Source organism: Dryas octopetala, chromosome 1 (genome assembly GCF_963921425.1).
Source record: "Dryas octopetala chromosome 1, drDryOcto1.1, whole genome shotgun sequence".
Classification (NCBI taxonomy): Eukaryota; Viridiplantae; Streptophyta; class Magnoliopsida; order Rosales; family Rosaceae; genus Dryas; species Dryas octopetala.
Genome location: NC_141366.1, coordinates 7,703,250 through 7,727,676, shown reverse-complemented (window position 1 = coordinate 7,727,676; position 24,427 = coordinate 7,703,250). Strand labels below are relative to the sequence as shown.

Sequence of the window (24,427 nt, the reverse complement as noted above, 5' to 3'; positions counted from 1 at the left end):
ACCAGCTTCAGCTCTGCTGTTCAGCATGTTTTCTTTTTGTAATGTATATATAAACCTGAACAACTTGGGATTCGAATTGTGGGCTGATAGCTAGTTCAAAGCGTTTTGTTGGGTTATCTCTTTATTTTCTATTAGACAACCAGAAACACTTTTTTTGCGACTGGTAGACTTTGAAGTTCTTCCTTCCAACAAACCATTCTCTTGGAGAATGACTGGTACGGCCTCCAAACAGATATTAAGCAACGTGTATGCTGCTTTACAGACTCGATAGGCATACTCCTCTATCAACTTGAGCATATTTGTTTCTTTGGCCTTTAAATGGAAATATGTTACAAAGTGAATAGATGGAGGGCAAAAAGCACAGGGCATACTCAAATAACACTGCTGCCTATGGTTGCTTTGCTTTCTTACCATATCATAGCATGCAATGGTAATTGCTTGAAAGTCATGCTCATATAGGCCATAACATAGATTTAATTTTTCCAAAGCCATTTGCAAGGCTTCTCTCCTATCACATTCTACATTAGGCCATTGCAAAAGGGTGGTGGTGGCTCATCATGGAAGTGACAGTTTAAAATTTTGCATCCTTTGAAATATGCACCATTTTCACAATGGTGAATTCAATTAGCTGATGCACACTAGAAAACCAAAAGATACAAAAGGGAGGCCAATGAGAGATTAAATTCCCCCCCAAAAAAGGAAAAAGTTCAGATAAGTTAATTTAAAACAAACTATATGGAAGAGAGATCCTCATATATAGTCTTGATACCTGGCCTCTCAGAAACAGATCGTATACATCGTAAAGATATTCCAAGGACCTCCTTCATTCCCTTCTCTGCTGCTGGATTTCCCATTTCTGTAACCAATGTAGCATCAAAACAATCTGAACCACGACCTTCTGCTACCCTCAACCGCACCCAATCTGTCAAATCAACCCCTCCTCCTTCACCTGAAATCACATCACCAGCACACCTTCCAGTTAAAAGTTCCAACAAGATCACTCCAAAGGCATAGACATCAGACTTAAAGGAGGGCAACGGCTTCTTGGAAGCAGCCAACTCTGGTGCACGGTAACCTAAGACACCAGCATCAAGAATCTGTTCAATGGTACCAGCTTGGGTCATGAGGCGGTGGAGGCAGTAATCAGCAACACGGGCATTCAGATCAGGCCCGTCCAACAGAATGTTTGATGCTTTAAGGTTACCGTGTGGAACAGCACGATCAAAATGGAGATAGTTCAGGCCACGTGCAACATCAACTGCAATTTTGAGCCTTTGAGCCCAGGTCAATGGTCGGCCCTTTCTTCCTGGTCGATCTGAAAATTATTTAGGCTCATCAGAAATGAAATGAAGGTTACCCATATACAAAAAAATTCACATTCATACGAGTGAAATAGGGGAAAAAAATTTCCTTCAGCAATCAAGAGATAAGCAGGACAAAGATCATAATACATGTCATGCATTCTTTTAAAAGGAAATTATTAGAGAAAAAGAAACTGTTTGTTCGATGCAATGTTTCTCCCCAGTTTCTTTTTGGATGAGAAATAAAATGTAAAAACAAGAGATATTTATATATATATATAGGTTGACGAGAGTGAAGGAAAACAGCTTTACCGTAAAGAAAGCTAGCAAGACTTCCAGGTGAGATATAATCTGAAAGAATAAGCTTCTCATGCTGTGTGGGGCCCCAATAGTACCCTCTCAAACCTACAACATTTGGATGCCTCATGTTTGCAAATTTTTTAGCCTCCTTAGCAAACTCCTTTTTCTGTTTTGCCACCCCTTCTCTCAACCACTTAACTGTCAAGAATAGCCCATTATCAAGTGTTGCCCTATAAGAAGTCCCATGGCTGCTTCTCCCCAAAACTTCAGCAGGAGCTCTTGACAGCTCCTCAGGTGTTAATGCAATTGCATCATCAAGAAAATGCAGCTCACCAACCAATCTATCTGGTGACCTCACATCCAGCCTTGCAAGGTTTTCTGCAGCGAATGAATCTCCAGACCCAGGTGACCAAGAGAAATGGCTGTGCTTTGAAGGGGAGAAGCCAGTTACAGCGGCAAGTTTTTCATCAGGGCTGATAATTTCAGATGATGATCCTTTCCGTGAAGCCACAAGATCCTCAGCTGAAACAACCAAAGCACCACCACTATTCGTTCCATGAACACCAGAGGGTTTTGGTGGAGCATGTCTGTGGATGTCTTTGTTTGTAGTATGCTCTGATGGGATTCTCCTTGACATGCGGATGTAATGTATGAAGATAGCAAGCAGAAGAAGAATAAAGACAGCAACCACACATGAAACTATAATAATTACTTTGACAATTGTGTTGATTGGTTTCCTCTTTGACTTTTCAGCTTGAGAACTGTTTGATCCAGGAGGACCACTTGGAAAATGCAAACGTGAATTTCCAGGATAAAAGGAAGAACTTGGAAACTTTCTCAGATTTTCTGGGACATCCCCAGAAAGATCATTGTATGAAGCATTAAAACTTTCAAGACTGTTAGGCAAGTTGTTTGGCAGAGGGCCTGTAAAATGATTCTGTGATATGTCTAATGCGCTTACTGTACTCATGTCAATGATGGAAGTTGGCAGAGAGCCAGAAAAATTATTTCTCGCAATATTGAGCACTTTAAGCCCATTCAATGAACCAAATTGATCAGGAAAATAGCCACTAAGCCGGTTCTGAGAAAGATCAAGAACCCGAAGATTTGATTCACTAGACAAAGGAGATGAGAAGTTAATAGAGCCAGTGAGTAAATTATTATGAAGGTGGAGTTCTTTCAAAGTGGGCATTGTTAGCAACTCAGCTAGAACTGTTCCATCTAACTGGTTAGAACTGAGATCAAGGACGCTGATCTTTGGATACTGTGTTATAACACTTGCTATAGAACTACTCAGAGAATTGTGGGAGAGATTGAGATAATTTAAACGCAAAAATTGTGGGGTCACATCAGGGATGGGTCCTGTCAAATGATTTTGACTCAGATCAAGGAATTCAACGTTCCCCCATTTCACCATCCTGGTTAAATTTCCTTCGAATTGGTTATTCGATAGATCAAGAACAGCACAATTTCCCGTCAGCAATGGCAACTCACCAGTAATCCCATTTGAGGAGAGATTAAGGATGCGCAGAGTTGGTGATGTAATCATATTTATTTGTCCTGAGAGAGGAACTTCAAAGTGAGAGGCATACTAAAGCACACTAAGCAGGATAACTATAATAGAAGAAGCCACAGAGACCACTTTGTAAGCGAATGTAAAACAATTGGTTATCTTAACAAGGCAAAAAGTAAAAGTAGTAGGCTGTAGAAGTACCTGAAAGATTGTTGCCACTCAAATCTAGTTCACTAAAAACCAGAGTATCTCCTTTTAAAAGGCCCATAGGAACAAATCCAGTAAACCTGTTGTTGCTGAGTTTGAGAACTTGAAGCACATAGACAAAATTAAATCCAGGCAATTCCCCTGACAGCTGGTTGTAGCTGAGATCCAACACCTTCAAGTTTTCAAATATCTGTAGCTCTTCCCCACTTACCAGTGACCCAGTGAGCTGGTTGTGGCTAAGATTCAAGTACTTAATAGTCTCAGAGAGGCGAGGTAGAAATTTCTGCTGCTGTGAACTAGAACTAGTAAACATATTGCCACTGAAATCAACATGACTGGCACTTGATAGCAGAAAAAATTCCACATCAAGATGACCATCAAGCATATTCCCATGCAAGTCAAGCACATCAAGACTTGAAATTAGCTCAAACCCCTTTGGTATTCTCTTGGTAAACCCATTTAAAGATAGATTTAATGATACCAGATTTGACAGCTTTGTCAATGATGTCGGCAGCGGCCCAGAAAAGGAGTTGCAGCTCAAGTCCAACGACTGGATTGAGGAAAGCCCCGAAATTGAATCTGGAATAGAGCCTGAGAAGCTGTTACCACTCAATGACAAGTTCCGTAAGCTCCCTAACCTCCCAAATCCAGGTGGTAAAGACGATGAAAATAAATTGTTGGAGAGATCAAGATACTCGAGGCTTTTGAAGTCAGCTATATTGTCTGGAATTTTCCCTGTTATCGTATTGTTGGACATGGAAAGTCTCACTAGCTTTGTTAGATTCGAAAATACACTCAAGTCCACATCCGCAGAGAGACTCAAATTATCAAGCACAACTCCAGCAACATTTCCACCATTACATACAACTCCATACCAAGAAGAAGGACAACCATCAAAGTCAATGGACTCATCATTCCAGGAATTGAGGACAAAACCAGTGGGATCATGCTTGATACCCTTCTTGAATTCAAGCAGAGCCAAAATATCCTGTGAGGGAAGCTGCCCCATGGCAGAAAGAAAAAGAAGCAACAGCACTAAAAGACGACAGAGCTTCATACTTGTCCTATTAATGGCTTCACCCAAGTGAAAGAAAAGCTAAGTGTTAGAACAAGAAGTAAAATTTAAAGCCTCTGCAACCAAAAAATTCAAGCAGGCCCGACAATATTTCAAGACAAATTACACTACAATACAGAACCCTGTAATCAATTTCAATATAATGAGAATTATCTATCAATGTTGTGAAGGAATGGAGGTTTTGAGCTCTCGAAACACACAGTGAAAGAAACATAACTAATTTGCAATAAAAAAATATAAAAAAAAAGGGTCCATGCAACAGTCATTCCCGAACACCATGAGTGACCACGAGTTCAGAAAGCAAAACAGAAAGTTAGAATCAAACATGCAACCAGAACCCCCATATGTTTATCAAAATAACATTTTTTCCAAAGAATAGACCAAATATTTAAAGTGCAGAACTTCAAGGGACCGGTTCTCCTCCCCAAAAGAAAATGATTTCACTGATATAGCACAGTTTCAGACTACACAGACTCAAATCAGTAAATGACAGAACAAACAACGCAAGCTGAGTCACCTTGAGAGAGATCTAACTACAGAAAATACAGCATTTTCCTACAAAGATTCCATTTTTACGAACAATGTGGTCCTGTACAAGCAATCCCTCTATAAAGACTCAAGCTTTGGAACAAACCATAACATGAAACTGCAACAAAATTACAAATGGGCTGGAACACCATACCTCTTCCACATTGCTTCACAGAGCTCAGTGCAATCAGCTACAACAAACCCATGAACAAACTGGAAGTGGGTCTTCAAAACTACCAACCAGGCTGCATTAAAGAAAGGGACCCAGAAGAATTTTAACCATAAGAACCCTAGAAAAAAAGTACCATTGGCTTCTCAAACAGTCCAAAACCCTTTAACATTTCTTTAATGAAAGTAAAAACAAAACCTTAAAAAGGCAACACCTTTGTAGTCTTTCTCTTTGCATTTTTAAGAGGGAGCATGTGAAGACGGTATAGAAAAAACCAAATTGTTCTGCATTGGGTGATTAAACAAAAACCCTAGTTTTGTTACTTTTGTACCATCTTACTTCTTTTTAATGGGGGATTTGTGCTAGCAATTGAGAAAGTAAGCGGGAAAGTGTAAAGGGAATTTTTGGGTGTAATTTTGGGGGTTACCCGCCAAATTAAGGGACGGAATCTCTTATTTTCCTAGTGGACGTCAAAGGATTTATTAAATCCAGTTTAATGTTTTCACTTTTTGGGACTTTAAAAAGAGTCTGTAAAGGCGTGGAGGGTTGTGTGGGCAAGGCCACGTAGGACTGAGGACTCCACCACTGCCCCTTTGACCTGGTCACTCACTTCTTTCAAGTCCCAATAAGATACATGAGAGGTGGAGTAGGTGGACGCATAATGATAGGCTGTGGCAGTGGGACCCTTAGGTATTCCATCAGGGCCAAGCTGGTAATGACACGTAGCAAAGACATCTGAATAAGATTACTTCCTTTTGTTTTTGCAGCTGAAGAAAAAACAAATTTAATATATATACTGCAAGTCTGCAACTGCATTCTCTATCCAACATTTCAATTTTCCAACTATATCAAAAATTTAAAATTAACCTCGAAAAATTATTTAGTCATTATTTATTATCAAAAGGGCGGAAGGTTTAAAAAAATATTACACTACAAAATAAAAAGATAAGGCAAGTATAATTCCTGTTTAATTTAATCTATATGTGAATCTCACTCATCCAAATTTTACTCCCAAAATTGACACTACATACGTAGATGCATAGTCGCTATGTTGTGAGTCCACAGGTTGTGTGAGTTGTTGTGGGTATTTAGATCCAGAGGACCACAAGGGATCACAGAGCAGATGGGCAAAGGCGGTCCCAACTTGAAGATTGCATGCATTGTCCTCTCTTCTCTTGGACAAAGCCAAACAAATTGTCAGTGCTCTGTGGTTTTATTACAACAGTAGAATCAGCAGATAAGGATAATAATTAATAGGAACATCCAACTGCAAAATGTTAATTCATTGTGTACATTAATTAATTTATTTATTTTTCACCTTAAGCAACAAGCATTAAGTGTGTTTGCTTTTCACTATCTGCAATTCAACACATGCCAAGGTAGGTCATACCAAGTAAACTCTTGCATTAACTATGTATGACCAGAGCCACAGGCCCACATGAGAATAGTATTGTGGTTAATCTGTTTTTTGTATTTTTGGTGAAAGTTAATTTTGTTTTTTTGGACGGATAAGAAATAAGTTAAATAACCACAAAAATCAAACCCGCTAAAGTGTTGGGTAATCTCAATGCTCAATCGTGCAAACTTTATGGTTGATGGGTATGTTTCAGTAGTAACCAACAGCTTTCTACGATAGCTACTTGAAACTTTTGGAAGGATTGTAACTCAGTAATTACTATTTAGAGTATGTGCATCAACTTTAACTTAAGGTGTGCAAAAGGTAGATTATAGGTTAAAAATTGATGTAAGATTAAATAATAATAATAATAATAAAAACCCTTAATATTCATAGAACAATTCGAATATGTGATGATTTTTTTAAAACAATTTATCCTGATCAATGGTTCACAAGTGATTTTCAATATCAGTAAGATTTCGAACCCATAAATTAGGGTTTATGGTCTTAATTGCCATTATGCATGCCTTGATCATCTCCACCAACATCCATCAGCATATATCAACCTTGATTTCCACGATCAATATTTGTCAACTTTAATTTCCTCCATTATGCCTTATTTAGCTTATTTAACTATTGTATTTCCTTATTGTTATGTCTTTCCCTTGTATAAATTATGAGATCTGCACCCTATGAAACATACAAGAATTATTGTTTCATCCTTTAAATTAACATAAAGATGCACATAAAAGATGATTAATCCATAATTTTACTGAAGCCGAGTGGTTGGAAAGTTCACTCCAAAATTCAATTTTTTTCCTTTTAAACTTCAATTATTTTCTTGGATACTATATTTGGTTATAGCCTATAGGGAAGCCAATTTAAGTTTTAATATCTATAATTGTCCCCACCAAGATACTCAACGCATTCTCTTTCTCAAAAACTTCTCTAATTTTTTCATTTCACTCTCATTTATATATACTCTATTTATTTTTCAAGCTCAAAAACATTATACAGATTTAAGTATCCCTCCCCCTCCTCACCCCAAAGCCATGGCCAGAAACCATGATATAAATTTAAACAAGAGACAACCCCAAAGCCATGGAAGGCTGTATCATTGATTCTTGTTATCATTCTGGTCCATGATATCTACACTATTTATATGAGAAAATCTAATTTAGAATATAATTTCTGATAAAGTGTGTTATGACTGCATTATCCATTCGCTCTCCACAAGTCTACAATCAACTCGGAACATATTTAAAGAGTGACAACTGAACTAGAAGAACAAAAAAATTTCCCGGAAAACACAAAACATGCTGTTACAGGTATTTTATCACTTTCACGATGCAAGTATACAATCATACGAATGAGCCATCACCCAAATGCTCTCTCAGAATCAGCAAATTTATAGATGCTGGAGATGTATAACTCACTTCTTCCCACCACCAGAAACATTAAACTTGAAAAATATTACATCTCCATCTTGGACCACGTAGGTCTTCCCCTCCTGTCTGTACTTACCAGCAGCCTGCGACAACAAAGGAAAAAAAATGAAATAAAATAGTAAGTTAAACCCATGATAATTCTTCCAAGAATAGAACAAATAGGTCCAAAACATCAGAGTGTCATATTTAAAAGTTATTATTTATTCCTTTAAAAATTTAAAGCCACTGACGCTAAATGCCATGGGGTGAACTATATGCCATCAACAAAATAAAATATACCATTTTTCTTCATATTCTAGTACACTAGGTTTACGTGTCATTTCTCCTTTTCTAGTCACGTAGCTTTTAATCTAATGGTGACCAGTCAAGGTTGTTAAAAGGTGAACCTCAATTAGAAGGAATCTGGAGCAAGTAACTATTAATGAACTATGTAAAAGTCAGGCTACAAAATTAAGGAAAGTGGATTTGAGTCTTTTGCTCGTGTATGATTCCGCCGAATGAGGGGGAGAGAGCCCAAAACCAAGGTAACTTGGCATCACAATCTTACTGATTCCATAATCTCATCAGTCCTACCAACTTCAAATACTGGGCGATCTTTAGGGCAATATGAAAAGACTTTGGGCCATCAAGGGTCAGGAATTCATAAGAGTGATTCTATGATTTGGATCATGATCTTAAAGACAATATCATGGAAACAATGTTATGATCAAGAAATAGTTTTAAAGCATATATATGACAATGTTCAGAGCACAGCACATACCTTAACAGCTGGCTCACTACCAAGTTCCTTCAGATCTTCAAATTTCATGACCTGTAAATTAAAAAAAATTAAAAAAGAACCCAAGTCAATGGACTTCAGAGATTCAGTACATCCTCTATACTCCAAACAGGCAGAAGCAGTGGTGATAGCATACAAGGATGGGATGGTGCTTAGGGTGACCACGCAATAATGTGATAACAGTAATATAAAGGATTGTTATTTTAATGATTAATCCAAATTTAAAACAAGTGTAGGCACATTGCTAACAGGACTGTTTAATGAATTATTTCAGTACCAGTATCACCTTTATAATTTAGCTAAACTATACCTGTGCCCTTTGAATATCCAAAGGGTGTACAACTTCTTCGTAGCAACATATTTGCAAAATCTATAGACAACACTTACTAGGAAAAACTCCACTCATGAAAACCACACCAAACAGGCATGAATGGTGTTTCAACTTTCAAGCCTTCAACATAAGTCCATATATATAGCTGTAAGGTATCACACAAAGTTGGATATTACAGGGCCAAGAGAATGATAGCGGTTATTATTGGCCTTTGACAATACGTTGTACAAGGAATCATTTTGTTGATACATCTGATGATATTTCAGAAAAGAAGAACAGCATTCATGCCTAAGAAAATAATTTTTATTGTACATTTAAATTTGTTTCACTAATTTCTTTTTACATTCATAACTTTGAGGCTTCTCAAATGTTTATTTTTTTCTTTTATTTTCTAATGCGTGTGTTTAGAGATCCATTGAATTTCTTATATTTGTACTTCCTACACTGGAATTAGAGCTAGTAAAAATAGTACTAAAAAGATTGAATATATGAGCTAGGAGCAACCTCAGCACAGATGAACCCTCTCTCGAAATCAGTATGGATGGTTCCAGCAGCTTGAGGAGCCTTGGTCTGCCGCCTAATTTGCCAGCATTTCACCTGCCAAAGGCAATAGCAGTTGGTAGACTAGGCTCAATCACATGGAAAAGTAGCTCATGCTAAAATTTAAGCCTAGATAAGCGGCACTATGTTTAACTTCAATTATAATAAAGGCTTAACCTTAAAACTTAACAATTCTGAACTTGATAGTGGTACTGAGTTAATTTCATGTCATTGTTTCCTATGTTGATAGAACCTATGGTTTGAGTAAGTAAATAGGACCAGGTCCAAAAAGAAAACGAGTAAGCAAGTCGGACGAATGGAAAAAGGAGTAAACTTGAATATTTTACCTCATCAGGGCCAGCCGTGAAAAAGTATATGAGATTAATCGCTGAAAATCCGGTCTTCACAATCTTGGAAAGGGCACTGTAGCAGAATTGATCCAGTCAGCATAGTTATTTGATACTACATATCTACTCTGTTCCTACACTGCAAAACTCTAAGGACTTATTGACAGTACATATGGACGCTAAGGAACTCCAACTACAAATGATTATACTGACATCAGAAAATTACACTATATATGCAACCAAAGTATATAGGTAACTCAGGATAAAAGTAAATAGTCCACGGTTCAACCCACAGTAAAAGATTGTGAATGTTCACCTACAGTATCAACACAACATAAAAATGCAAAATAGGAAAAATTCCCTTTGAGGATAGCACAAAGAAGAAACGGTGCTGTGTGTCTGTGCATTGAAACAAATATACTTTTCTTCCAAGAAATAAATGCTTTTAAGTACCATTCCTTAATAAAATAAAGGAAGATGTACAGTCATTCATTCCTCATTGGCGCAACATATCAAAGGTTGAACTAACCTTTGTACCTTGTTCTCCTCACAATACTTTTCTGCTTCATCTGGTGACAAATCAGCAAGATTCCTTTCTAATGCGCAACTGAATGGAATAATTGGTTCACCTCCATGTTCCTGCACCCTATAACAAGGAAAGGACAATGTCGCCCTCAGTACAATGATTACTTTCAAGATGTAACTTATTTAGGCAGATTTTGCAGGAATAGATTAAAACAGAACCAATAAAACTAAATCCTTCGTAAACAGCGAAAATCAATCTATGATGTATAACCATGCATTTTCAGTATTTCATAGAAAAGACCTTTGCTTAGCTAACTGCTAGAATGAATCCTATAGGATAGGCTCATACAGACTTGTTCAAGTAAGGATGAATGGTAAGTCAAATGTGTGGAAATAGACAAGAATGTAAAGGTTAAACCAAAAAAGTTACAATTACACTTTCTTGTATGAACATACCTACCTACCTACCTACACACACACACACACAAGCACAAAAACAAACAGTAAAACACATACACACAGCAAGAGAGAGTGAATAGAGAGAATAAATATTTCAGAAAGTTGGTCATACCAAGCATGGATCTTTGGCAAGAACTTGTTCTTTTTCCTTTGGTAATCTTTCTCATTCATGTTAACCTGTAGAAATAATATAGATACAGATAAGATCACATCCTTATGCAGACACTTAAAACAGCTCAAAAAGAAAAACCAAAATTTGGAAGGCCAAAATGAAAGACTTGGTAGTAAGAGCTCAAAAAGGCTTGGTAGTAACAACATTTGTGAGATTTGACAGAATGAAATTGTATAATCAAAATGTAGGAAATTGGAACTAGCAGTCAACCCGTAAGGATGGATATTGGTGACAGGCAACTTATACAGGTTCACCAATTTTTATTTACAGGAGTACATAGGGTAATTATTGTCCATTTGAATTTCTGAAAACACAATCAATACTATAACTGTTTGGGTCTAATATTTTATTCAAATGTCCCACTGCAGCAAATTTTATTACTACCAAAAAACAGTACAGGACTAGTGGACCAGGAGTCTCCAAAAGAAAACATGATATTCTCACAAAAAGAACAAGTATAAAAGATCACTGATTTTTATAGGATGATAAGCAAGGATACTGATTATAAAGAATAGATTTAACATGCAACATGTACAGAGATATTACAAAGCCACCATGGTCATTGTTCTTGCAAGAGTGACATTACCAAGTAAACAACAGGCTTGGCCGTTAGCAATTGAAAGGTATTCAAGATCTCAACATCAGCAGCTTTCCACTCCCCTAGACGCACATCTTTTCCTTCCTCAAGCCATGCCTTGATCTGTAGATCCACGATCATTATTCATCATTAGTAAATAATTTTTTTAAAAAATACATCAGTAAAATACTCCAAATATGTGCACGCTAGGTCACCATTTTAGAGATGAAAGAATCAGAAAAATGCAATCATGAGAAGACAATAAATATAGACCACCCCCCCCCCCCCCCCCCCCCAACTTGAATAAAAATCAAGCTGTGAAATCAAGGTATAGGTGAAGTCCCTTCCACTTTCGAAACCTAAAATGTGAACCTACCTCATTTTTTCACCTGATTTGTAATTTCCCCTCTCCCTTGTACATTTTATGACTATCATTTCTTAATACATAATTCCATCCCACTCATCGTACCCATACAAAAATAAACGGGTAGAAATTAGAAGGCATCTATTGTTGCTAATGCCTCAAAGATACTTAATTAACTGTTGGGTCTCTGTTAAATGAACCAAAGGCACATCATTGAAAATATTAGAAAAAATACTCTCCTTTTTTCATACAAAACACTATAACACAAAAGTTGTAAATCAATTAATCATGAGTTCATGATTAGTGCAATGTTGCTAATTATTGGAAAGTCTGGCTCCAGAAAATCTTTTGATGCTAGTGAAAACTAATTCAAATGGTATGCAATGCTTTTAGCCAAGTTTCTTGCAGGAAATAAAAATATCAATGCATTCGCAACAACTTGTCATATCACGTCAGTACCAATATATAGAGTTCCCGAGCATGTAGAGGAAATTATAAATTTTAAAATCATAAGTATGACAAACCTAGTTCAAATACCAGAAGAACCATGAGTCCACCAATGTAAAAGCTTAGAGCAGTGGACAAGACATATGTAACAAGCCTTCTTTTTTTTACAATATTCTGGGTACTTTAATTGATAACAGTAAAAAGTTATTAGGAATTTGAAAATAAGTACAAGACTACAATATACACAAAGAAAGGTTGCGCACGAAAGTCAAGAATATTAAAACTAAATCATATCCCATAACACAAACCTTTAGGCATAAATCATGCTCTACTTTTAACTGCTTGTCATTGCTCCTCTTCATGCTCTTTTCAAGATCCTCTATCCGCCTTTCCATGAATTCAATATCCTGCAAAACATAAGATATAGCTCTCTTAAAAATCTATATAGATGGATACGTTGCAACTCTAAAGATAGAAATATCAACAAGCGCAATGAGATTAGGAATTTGAGAAGTAGCAATAAAACTTTTAGTGGAGCAACAGGGTTTATAAGCATCAAACCTCACAGACACAGTCACACAGAGGAAGAGAATCACAAAGATGATTTTACATAAAGACCAAAAACCTCAACCAAGGATCAACCATGGTTAGAAAACCATAGACAAGTGAAGCACACCTTTAGACGCAATTCTGCACTGATAACCTCTAAGTCCCTAACAGGATCCACAGTATCATCAACATGGATGATATCCGGATCTTCAAATGCACCTAAACAAAATGGTTAAAGAATATAGTGAATTTCCCATTAACAATACATTCAGATAAGATAATTGAAAAGAAGACCATACAAGCAAAAAGCCCAAATAATTCCCAGGAGTTAACAGTCCTTTCTCCTTTGATCTTTACACAAGATCCCAACTAAGGGTGTGTCTGGCTGTGCTTTTAATAGTGTCCAAAGTGCTTCCAATTAACCAAACGCGTTTTGTAACCATTGGATGATATCGATAATAGTGCTTTTTTATTGTTAGTATTTCTGAATGAAGCACATGAGTTTTCAATGAAATTTAGTATGTGCTTCTAACAAAAGCATTACTCAATAAAAGCGCTTACAGAAACACTCCCAAACAAGCCATAAATGATCCCTTTTCCCCTCTCCACACCCTTCATCAACAAAATACCTTATTGATTTTTCAAAAACCTTTATCTACTTTGCCCAACATCCTGAAGATAGACATGAAATAAATAGGATACTAGTCAAGACTGACTAAATCTCAATAAGTCTCTCCTCAATTCTTCAAGTTACCATTACAATCACACGAATATAGTTTTGACAATCAAAGCAGTATGTCTTCTAAGAATCTAAGATAGCAACATTAAAGTATGTAATGCATTATAATAAAAACATCTTACGTAAAACATGAAAAATGCCATCAACAGCACGGATATGGGATAAGAAACTGTTTCCCAACCCTTGTCCTTCATGGGCACCTCGAACAAGTCCAGCTATATCATGGATTTCTAAAAAAGCTGAGACCTGTATATCAAAATCAATTTCACATATTAAGAAAGAGTTCAATAAATAATAACAATGTTAAATGCATAAACAATAAACTTGCCTACTTGGGCTTTGGCCCCCTTAGTACCAACAAAATATAACCTTGCCTAATGAATTAGAAACACAATTGCCTTTGTGCAAAATAATATTAAAATTCATACAAACATATTTGGTTGCAGAATTAGGTAATTAAAATTCTGGTTAGCAATCAAACAGGTAGATGGTCCCTTCCAATTTCAACCCCTACAATCCTCTCAACATTCATGCCCGTTGCCCATAATCTCAATTAAGAAAGGGGCATTAAACTTGGGGTCCTATTGTCAATGTCCACCCAGTATTTGAATTTTTCTTAGTTGGTTTTTTTCAACGTTAAAAGTTTTAAATTATGCCCTAGTTCTCTCTAAATTGTTGCTTCCATCTAGAGCATCTATTGCTTGACAGCCAACACTCGAGCAGGTTAAATGAAGGGAACAATGACTGTGACATGCAACAGATGATAAGGATTAAAATGATGAAAAAGATGTCAACAGAAATATAAACAATGATAATGAGATGCAAGAGATGGTAAGGATTAAGTGATGGAGATGCCAGCAACCACAATAAGGGGAACAATGATAGTACGATGCAAGAGACGGTAAGGATTAAAATGATGGAGGAGATGGCAGAAATGACAATGTTAAAGATATAAATAGAATGCAAAAGGTATGGGGAAAATTGATCAGTCACCTAAGTGCTGATCGACAGCTAGACCCACATTTTGGAGGTTGAGTTTGCATTGGGACAATTTGGAATGTGCGTGAAGGATTGTGTTTGCAAAAATAGGTCTAACAAGAATCAACAGTCTGAATGGCAACACAAGCAGGCAGCCCACCATATATCATGATTTATAAGAATTATCATAATTTGAAAGATACCAAAACTACAGCTACGAGCCAGCCAAATCTGATCTCAGGAGTTACCAAAAAACCATAGAAAATAAAGCAAGAGATGCGAAACAATACTTGCAAACAGTTCATATTAGCTGTCCAAATAAGAACAAACCTAAAAAAACCATAGCATTAAGCCTTCCAACATAGATTGAATCGTCTATACAGCAGTTATATATACCCTTAGAAGCCTGAATCGAAGCCTTTGGAAAAATAAGAAACAAACCTCACTTTTCGGCTTGTATAATTGGCAAAGCCAGTCAAATCGCTCATCAGGAATATTGACTCGGGCTTCATTGGGTTCAATTGTGCAGAAAGGGAAGTTCTCAGCAGGTATTGACAACTTTGTGAGAGTGTTAAAAAGAGTAGATTTTCCAACATTCGGCAATCCAACCTAACCAAACCAAACCAAAAGCTTAGATTACAATCATTCCATCATTTTTAAAAATTTATGTGAACTTGCAAATACAACAGAAAGAATACAAAAATTAAGATCGCATTACAGTTCAACCCAATAATTCCATATTTCGTGTAAAATATCAAATTTAACCCAAACTTTAGAGATAAACTTTTATAATCGTTCCATACAATGATGCTCCACTTTAAAAACAAATAAATGAATAAATCTTTTAAAAATTTGAACATGCATAGAATGCATACTAAATATAGAAATTAAACGGGCATTACAGCTCAACCCAAAAATTAATATATAGAGTTCGTATCACTCAATTGTCCAACACGCTAATGAAGTAAATTGAACCAATTAGATACAAAATTGCTAATTAGTGAACCGAAAGAAGTAGTGGTGTCAGATAGTATATGAATCCACAACACATGAATTAATTCAACATGTTCTAGTTTTCTGGGAAACCAAACAGAAAATAACTGGGAAAACATAATCAGCAAACAGTGATATAAGCTTACAATCCCAATCTTAAGGTGAGACGAGAATCGGCCAAGGATGGCTCGCTCAGCTGGTGCTTCCTTGGCTTTTGCAGATTTGGGAGGCATTTTCTGAGCAATAGACCGAGGCGAAGTGAACCACTGAGGAGTTTCTAGGGTTTTGTACGGAGTGAGGTGCTGGTGTGGTTTAAGGAGGACAAGAGAGTGAGAATGTTCAGTTTTCCGTTCTGAGCTGTTTTATACCCAACGGTTCGAAGTTCGAACCCTAGTGAGCTATTGAGGACGCACTCGGGTTAGCCCAACGCACTGGCGGCACTGCTCAGTCTCACCTCCTATTTATTTTCCATACCCTCTTAAAATATATAAATAAATAAATTATACTATTTCACCATAAATAAATAGGTCCTTTGATTTTAATTACTAAATTTAAATAATTTTTTAGTTTAGATAACAAAATTAAATAGCATTTTATACTAAGTACTAGTTGAAAAGTCAAACAAATTAATAAAGTAAAAGGTATTAGAATTTACATATATTACATCACATGCCACTACAATAAAAAAATAAAAATAATATTACATCACAAATATTAAATTAATTTATATTATATTATATTAAAAAAAATCAATACAGTCACAGCTTAACTGTAACTATCTTGATAAATTGAAAGATACAACTCACACCATTATACTATATATTATTTTGAGTAAAAGTATTGTTTTGACCTCTATTTATATTATATTGTAATATAATTTTTCTAAAAAAAATTCAATTAAGTCACAACTTAACTGTAACTGTCTCACAACTTAGATGTAACTGAATTTGAAGTTGTGAGTGTCGTACAGTCACAACTAAATGTGAAGTTGATACTACATTAGCAAATTTTCAAGATAATATAAAAGTCTCAAGGACAATTTTGTCAACACCTTATAAATTTTAACTAATACTCATCATATATGGGCCAAAGGATAAAAATGTCAAATGGAAAAGGCTCAAATCAAATGGGCCAATATATTTGTGACCTAATCTAAAAAACTACATTTAAATTTGGTAGTTCAATTGAAAAATTATATAGTCTTCATGCTATACCAAAAAATTATTGAGATTTGGTATTTAAACATAATTTTCTATAAATAAATTATTTTTTGTTATATTAAAGAGGAGGAATGCTCTAAAACTAACTAGTTAGTAAGTTAATACAAAACTAACAATGTTTTTGGGTCCACCACATAACTAATCTTATAATCCGAACCGTCCATTTTTTAGTTCATATTTCAAAGATTATCATTGCAAAAAATTAATTAAATCAGAAATTATGTAGTCATCTAATTCAGATCAAATAAATAGACGATCAGTGTTTTCGATAAAAGCATGGAAATAGTTGTTGTTATAATCAAATGACTAAATGACTTCCGATTGTGGAGATTTTATTTTTGAAGTAGGGCCTAAAAAATAGACGGTTCAGATTTTAAGATTACATTATGCAGTGAGCCCAACATGATAGTTAGTTTTGTATTAATTTACTAACAAGTTAGTTTTAGAGTTGATTAAAGAGAATCTAACCATTCATGGCCAAAAAAAAGAGAATCCAACCATAAACTTAGGGTCCGTTTGGGAACCTGTATTTCAAGAGGTGGATTTGGATTTGGGCTTCTCAAATCCAAATTTACCTGTTTGGGCTAATTTTTAAGTAAGGATTTGGATTTGGCCCAAATCCAGGGTAGATTTGAAAGGCCAAAAACCATGTATTTGAAATCACTCCTCAGTGTAGGTATTTGAAATCCTCAGTCCAATAAAAAATTTAACCCGATCTCACCTCCACACAAACCCAACCGCGCCACCACCTCCAGGCTTCGATCTGCTCATGCCGGCGTCGACGAGCTCCTTCTAGCGCCGGCCACCTCTGTCGGGTTCGACTTCTCCAGCCAAAAAGTTGTCTTACCACAACCTCAAACTCCGACCTCGCCTCCACACAATCACCACCTCCCAGAATCGATCTGCTCCTGCCGGTGTCGATCAGCTCCATCGGACCAAAGTCATACTCTCATCAACCGTATTTGCAAAAGGTACTATTCTCATTTCTTCTTAAGTTTTCTGATTCAATGTTGGTTGTGCTTCAAATTGTCTGTTGTGTGTATGTGGGTTTTGCCTGTTGGACATGAGTTTACGAGTCTGCACCTTTTTCAAAGGTGGTCTTTAATGTTGCCCATCATTGAGTTTTTGTTGAAAGAATCCAAATGGGTTTTCCATGCCCAGAACAGTTTCGTAGTTATGTTAACAATTTACTGTTAATAGTGCTGACTGTGTGGTTAAAGTAGTGTCCTCCTTCTCTGTTAATCAACTCCTGTCAATTTTGGTTGCGGCTGCTTTCAGCTTGAACTGACTAGATGTTGCTTGTATATGTAAAAGTTTAAAAACTCAGTTTAGGCAAATTAAGACCTGCTATAACCCATATGGAGCTTTGCATAACATTAATATTGACATTGAATTGATGCGTTTAGGTGAAAGTGCACAAGCATAACTATTTGATGTGGACCCACTACAGAGATAGAGTTAGAATGCATGTGAGTTGAACCAAAAGGACTTTAAGAAGAAGACAACCTGGGGTTTAATTAGTGGGCTTAATCTTGTATTTATTAAGGGGATGGACTTTGATTGAATATTAATCATCTCTTGTGCAAAGCAAGCAAGGCAAATGATTTGGAAAGAAAATCATCAACTCCTGGATATATCCTCTTAATGCAGGGTAGCAATTTGAATTACTGTGGCAGTAAATTACAGATTACCAGGTGCTTTTGTGATGGTTAATATTGGATGGAGATTAAAGTACTGAAGGAGACAAATTAGAAGAAAAATTACACCCAATCAACATTAATTGAAAAAACTAATTTCTATTACCTAGAAAGTTTGGTAAACTAAATGTATCTAGGGGGAGAGACAGTACCAGAGAGAGCGTACAAATGGTTGTATTGAAAAAGAAGAAAGAACATTATTATAGGACAATATTTTTATAAGTAATTGGCATATATAGATATATGGTGGTTATTTCTTGTTCTTGAAGAACACTACTTTACCGAAACAGAGAGCAAGATGATGACAACTTGGACTTGTAGGTTTATGTATTTATTGTCTTGTTAATATACTTGACTTGTCTGTGTTTGCAATTATTTTCTTAGTACCAAACTACATGCATATTGTGCAACAAATTACTCACTTGTTGGTTCTCATGTTTGATATAATTTCAGGACCTCCACAACTTCAACTTGTGACTCACATCCATATAAGAAAAAGAAAAAAGATCCAGTGGCACAAGCAATTGGTGATGTGGCAAACACCCTAAAGGAGTTTATGGCAAGTCAAGTGACCAAACAACTCAGAGGAGAGGAAGTACATAAAGTGGTTTCAGATATACCGAACCTTAATAGATTGCAAGTTTTTAAGGCCGTACGAATATTGATGGCTAGTAACCCAGAAGAGTTTTCACTTTTGAAATCGCTTTCTGATGCCGAAAAGACCGAGTGGGTACGGATGCTTATTTGTCAGTCTGAAGGTAATTTCTCTTCATTATCAATTTTACCTTTTTTTATTATTTTTTTTTTCATATAAACTATATTGATTAGGTGATTTGAGTGTATTTTTCAGGTATGGGAAACCAATGATTAAAGTGGTAGAAGATGAAGCCCTTGCATGTTTGAAGCTCTTTATGGAAAACATATTAGAACAACATTTCTTTGATGGTGTTGGATCTTTTTGTGAATAATATTTGATATTATTTTAAACAATATTGTATCTGTTTTGGAACCATATGTATGAAGCTCCTATGTGGTTTGAACGATTTGTTATCCTTTTTTGAACAATATGTAGTGATTTCTATATAAAGTACAATTTAAAATGAGTTAGTTTTAAATTTATAAGTCATGGGCCTCATTTATAAGCTATCTTTGCAAGCTTATCATATGTTACCATAATGATATATTTAAATTAAAAATTTTCAATTGAAATCCTCATATTTTATTTTTTTTATCCAAACAATAGGATTTGAAATACATGAATTTGAAATACATGAATTTAAAATACATGAATTTGAAATTCAAATCCAAATCCAAATTCTCAATCCAAACGGGCCCTTAATTTACAATAGGCAATGCTAATTGCTAGTAAATCCAAATCAAATTGATTGCATTTCATATTAGTTTCACTTATTAAAGTCCAAATTATTTGTAAGTTATGTATGTATATATATATATATACAAAAAAAGAAGTCTGTGTATTAATCCAGCTTTTTCCCATGCTTTTGCAGATAACTGAGATCTTGAAGCTGGTAAAAAGAGAATTGAGTGGAGATACAAAACCAGTTTGATCTGCCCTTTTGACTTGGTAGCGTCTCCATTTTAATGATTTCATCTCTGCAATAGCTCGCCATGTTGCTCAACTGTTAAGTATAAAAAAGATTTAGAGGAAATTACAGATTTGGTCCACTTATTTTATACCTAGTTCAATTTTGGTCCATAATCTTTTTTAAGTTCTGTTTTGGTCCACTAATTGTTTCATTTGTTTAGTAAAAGTCCAGATTTGTGACTTTAAATCCTTTGGGTTGTGTTTTCTTCAATTATAATTGAACTATAAGTTATATTTCATCATTTCTTAGTCATAAAAACAAATTTGGAGTATTATAATCTAAAAGAATTGAGATTGGGTGAAGTTTGAAAAATTGGCAGTTTCGGGTACCCTACTTTGGGGTCAATTATCTTGAGTTTTAGAACTCCAATTTGAATGATTTTTATATGGTTGTAAAGAAGAAATACATAGCTTTAAAACAAGTATATGTTCGTTGAATTTGGGTGAGATTTGATAGGATAAAAAGCATGCCAAATTTGAGAAAACAAATATGGACCTTTACTGAACAAGTGAAACATTTAGTGGACCAAAACAGAACTTAAAAAAGATTGTGGACCAAAATTGAACTAGGTATAAAATAACTGGACTAAATCTGTAATTTCCTCAAAAGATTTACCTATAAGTATGTACATCACTTATATAGATAACAAATTACAAACGCAGTTGACTTTTACTGTTTCGCCCTTATTATATTAGAATATTTTAGAGTTATTTCTTTTTTTAATAGGGGTATTTTTGGAATTGACAAATTTAACCATTTTACTTCCCCTTCTCACTTTATATATATATATATATATATATATATATATATATATAGATACATATAGATAACAAACGCAGTTAACTGTAAAGCAAGTAACCAACCCCCTCTTGTCATTTTCTGATTCTCAAGAAATCAAGAAAACGCACAACTTCTCTGACATGGAGAACAAGATGTCTCATTATGTGTTTCCCGCTGTGATCGTCATGGTTAGCGTCAGTCTCGTGCTTCTCTTCCGAGTGACATCAAATCGCTTTGTCTATATGCCCAGAATTAACAATTCCACCTTCATTCAACCGATTACTTCCATTCCAATAGCTTTCAATTCAGACATCAAAATAACCATGGTGGTCTTTTCATGTCTTACACTAGCGCCATCCCCACCCCCTCCGCCATCCCCAACCCCTCCGCCGCCAGCAACCCCAGAGCAATTGAACAACATAAGCCACGAACTCATCGGAGCGGGTGACTTCGAGAACTGGGTCAACATCATCACCGGCGCGAACCCACTGGTGCTTCCTCTGAGCGCCACCGTCTTCATCCCTCAAGACAACGCCCTGAACCGCCTTCCCACCAGCGACCCATTGATGTTCCCCTACCACGTGGTCCCTCAGCGCCTCACCTTCGCCGACCTCCAGCTCTTCAAGCCCAACTCTCGCCTGCCCACTCTGCTCCCCGGCAAGTCCATCCTCATCACCAACAACTCCCGCTCCAACTTCACCGTCGACGACTCTCCGCTCACTCAGCCCGACCTCTACCTCACCACCACCGTGGCGGTCCACGGCCTCGGAGCCATTCTTGATTACTCGGTTTACGGTGACGGGCTTAACCTTTTGCCCAGCCCCAATTCGGAGCACCCGCCGCCGCAGGGAGGCGTTCCGCCCACTGGAGAAATGACCCGGTGGAGGTCCGATGCTGCACCGCCCTGCCTTTGCTTTGAGTTTCCGGTTGGGTTCTTGGTTGTTTGTGCCAGTGCTATTCTGGTCCCTGTCTTTGCTCTGAGTTTCCGGTTGGGTGTTTCGTTGCTTGTGCGATTCTGGGCTTAAGATTCAGAGCAACAGTAAATCTTGATCATCTGAAATTCTTGATCAAGATTCGGATTTTAGGATTCTTTTGTTGTAGATGGCGGTTTATTAATTGTTTCAATTTCGTTTTGATGTTCATCAATTCTCGATTCAATTCGTATTAATGGTATTCTTCTCTTGAATGTATTCAATTCGTATTTTTTTTTTTGGGTCGAAAAAAAAAAATGAAATTCTGTTCTTCAGAAAATAATGTCGGATAAGAGTAAAATACAGGTGCTTCATCAATAGGACAGGTCTGCATGCTACATCAAGATCGACAAGCAAATGTTTCTTCCAATTTTTTTTTTTTTTACAAGCAGAGGGAAAAAAATAATTTCGCATAGGCTCCATGCTATAAAGTGGTATATATTCCTTTTTTTTTCTTTGGGGGGAGGGGGGGAAACTTAATTTGGACCGGGACTGAGGAGGGCAATTTGGGCGGGAACGTATGACCTTGCGCCACCTAGAGTCCAACGATGATCTCGGTTGGTGACTCGTCATGGCCACATCATCGGTTAACAGACCTCTTCACGGCCAACTTAACGGAAGTATGAATGTGCTACGAATTCATAGTTGGGGTACCAAAATCCCACTTTTTTAAATTGAGGTACCAACTTGAAAAATATGATATACTTGAGGTACTAAAATAAATTTTACTTTTTTTTTTTTTATAAAACAAAAATGGATGTATTTCTTAAAAAACTATGAAAGAAAATCGAAACTGATTTTTTGTTCATAAGATCCAAAGCTGCCCCTAAGAGCATGTCCAACAAACTCAGCAAATGTCTTTGGCGGCTCAATTAGCCGTGACACGTTGGATAAATCATTGCGTACATCCTCTGCAAATGGACTCTTCAAAATAGGGACTCAAAGTCAACTTGTCAAATTTGCTGGGTGAATTAACTTCGCTCTTCAAATATTATTTTGCTATTAAAATATTAAGGGTGATGCATGCCTTGAAACAATAAAAAACATTAATAATAAAATGTGCAATATATAATAAATTAATAAAATAATGAAGCTGTTAGAGTTTGTTGGAGTGAAAAAATTTTAAGTAGAAAATATTACTTTTCAAATTGCCACATAGGTCAGCAAAATTCAATTTGAATAGCCAATTTTGCTTCTTCTTTTGAAGATGCTCTAAGATGTTGCTGAAACACAAATTTCGTATAAAAAAAATTAAAAAAAAAAACTCTAACAAATTAAGATCGCCAATTCACTTTAAATGCGTGACTTGAGAATTGTTAAGGAGTCATTCCTAGTCCATCAATTACCCAACCCAACACAACACAATGGATCATATAAAAAGTCATACTAAATTTAATCGCACCTCAATTCATTTTAATTCATAAATTAAGTTAATCCACAAGTTACCCAAAAGCAAACTCATATTAAATCCAAGGGTATTAATTAAACACTACTTATTCAATAGGTGCTATTTGTGTATTTGATTTGAAAATCAAGCAAGTTACGCAACTCCTGATATTCGGAGTAAAATTAAAAAATTAGAGAACCTAGCTTTCATAGGGTGTCCTGATAGCATAGCAATATAGCATGCACCTAGTTTTCATTGTATACACTTAATTTATAGCTTTCATTCCATTCATGTTCATTTCTTCTAGAAATCTAGTCCTAGACAGCAACTTGACTCAAATGAACACTGCTTGATTTCGCTAACACTGCCAATTAAACGTTGAACGAGAGAACGTAAAGCCTGTGATTCCAGTATTCATTCACTTTTCTCAACTCCATTTGCCCGAGAATTTCTTTTTTTGGCCACTCATTTGCCCAAGAATTGAAGCTACATAACATATTATATATAGTGTAACCGTGTAAGAAGGAGTTGGTACTTGGTAAGTTGGTCACAACAATCTTGACCTTGGGGCTTGCTCAGTCATCACTCATCATATATATATATATATATATATAGGGAGCTTTAAGTGTGGGATTCAAATGTGAGACCCATTTCACATTATATTTTAACTATATGTTGATGCCCAAAAATGGTAGAGCAGTCAACGTCGAGTCGAACCACGTAGGCCCGTTGACCCACCACTGAGCGGATGACACGTCGAAGTGGGGCAGGAACGGGTAGCTGGTCCGACTAGTGAGTAATGAGAGAGAATGATATCCAGAGCACCCTGCACAGGTACACAAAAGTGAGCGGGAAGGGCACCGGTGTGGTGCCGGCCAAAGGTCCTCCGACGCTCAAGTCAGTGTTCAGAGAGATCTGAGAGCAGAGTGAATGAATAGTATAATAATGATTTCAGTTGTCCTTTTGTGAACAGAAGGTACCTCTTTTATAGTACCTTTGGAAGAGTGTCAACCAATCCGGTGACGACAC

At 36.3% G+C, this 24,427-nt stretch overlaps 3 protein-coding genes across 3 annotated transcripts; 1 reads left to right on the top strand and 2 right to left on the bottom strand.

Moving 5' to 3' along the window:
• Positions 1-540: 540 nt before the first annotated feature.
• GHR1 (Leucine-rich receptor-like protein kinase family protein) lies at positions 541-5,219 on the bottom strand. The gene is made up of 4 exons (XM_086251969.1): positions 5,079-5,219; positions 3,316-4,395; positions 1,614-3,161; positions 541-1,315 (listed from the first exon to the last, which is right to left on the bottom strand). Exons 2-4 carry the CDS (start codon positions 4,376-4,378, stop codon positions 732-734), a joined length of 3,195 nt encoding a protein of 1,064 aa, XP_086108095.1. The 5' UTR covers positions 4,379-4,395; positions 5,079-5,219; the 3' UTR covers positions 541-731.
• Positions 5,220-7,677: 2,458 nt separating this feature from the next.
• Positions 7,678-16,140, bottom strand: LOC147297235 (GTP binding protein). Its single transcript, XM_086245548.1, has 12 exons — positions 15,883-16,140; positions 15,185-15,352; positions 13,888-14,011; positions 13,154-13,245; positions 12,786-12,884; positions 11,676-11,789; positions 11,030-11,094; positions 10,463-10,579; positions 9,934-10,009; positions 9,551-9,643; positions 8,698-8,748; positions 7,678-8,020 (listed from the first exon to the last, which is right to left on the bottom strand). The coding sequence occupies exons 1-12, from the start codon at positions 15,967-15,969 to the stop codon at positions 7,922-7,924; spliced, it is 1,185 nt and encodes a 394-aa protein (XP_086101674.1). The 5' UTR covers positions 15,970-16,140; the 3' UTR covers positions 7,678-7,921.
• A 5,040-nt stretch (positions 16,141-21,180) lies between these two features.
• On the top strand, positions 21,181-22,065 carry LOC147297234 (uncharacterized). Its single transcript, XM_086230501.1, has one exon. It carries the CDS (start codon positions 21,181-21,183, stop codon positions 22,063-22,065), a length of 885 nt encoding a protein of 294 aa, XP_086086627.1.
• Positions 22,066-24,427: the final 2,362 nt, after the last annotated feature.

What these genes read in the sequence shown, in the direction of transcription:
- GHR1 (XM_086251969.1), bottom strand. Translation starts at nt 4,378, where the DNA reads ATGAAGCTCTGTCGTCTTTTAGTGCTGTTGCTTCTTTTTCTTTCTGCC. An exon ending in GAGTGGCAACAATCTTTCAG is followed by an intron (nt 3,162 to 3,315) that starts GTACTTCTACAG and finishes TTCCTCTCTCAG; the next exon opens with GACAAATAAATATGATTACA. An exon ending in TCTTGCTAGCTTTCTTTACG is followed by an intron (nt 1,316 to 1,613) that starts GTAAAGCTGTTT and finishes AATAATTTTCAG; the next exon opens with ATCGACCAGGAAGAAAGGGC.
- LOC147297235 (XM_086245548.1), bottom strand. Translation starts at nt 15,969, where the DNA reads ATGCCTCCCAAATCTGCAAAAGCCAAGGAAGCACCAGCTGAGCGAGCC. An exon ending in TATACAAGCCGAAAAGTGAG is followed by an intron (nt 14,012 to 15,184) that starts GTTTGTTTCTTA and finishes TTTGATATACAG; the next exon opens with GTCTCAGCTTTTTTAGAAAT. An exon ending in AGCATGATTTATGCCTAAAG is followed by an intron (nt 11,790 to 12,785) that starts GTTTGTGTTATG and finishes GTGGATCTACAG; the next exon opens with ATCAAGGCATGGCTTGAGGA.
- LOC147297234 (XM_086230501.1), top strand. Translation starts at nt 21,181, where the DNA reads ATGGAGAACAAGATGTCTCATTATGTGTTTCCCGCTGTGATCGTCATG.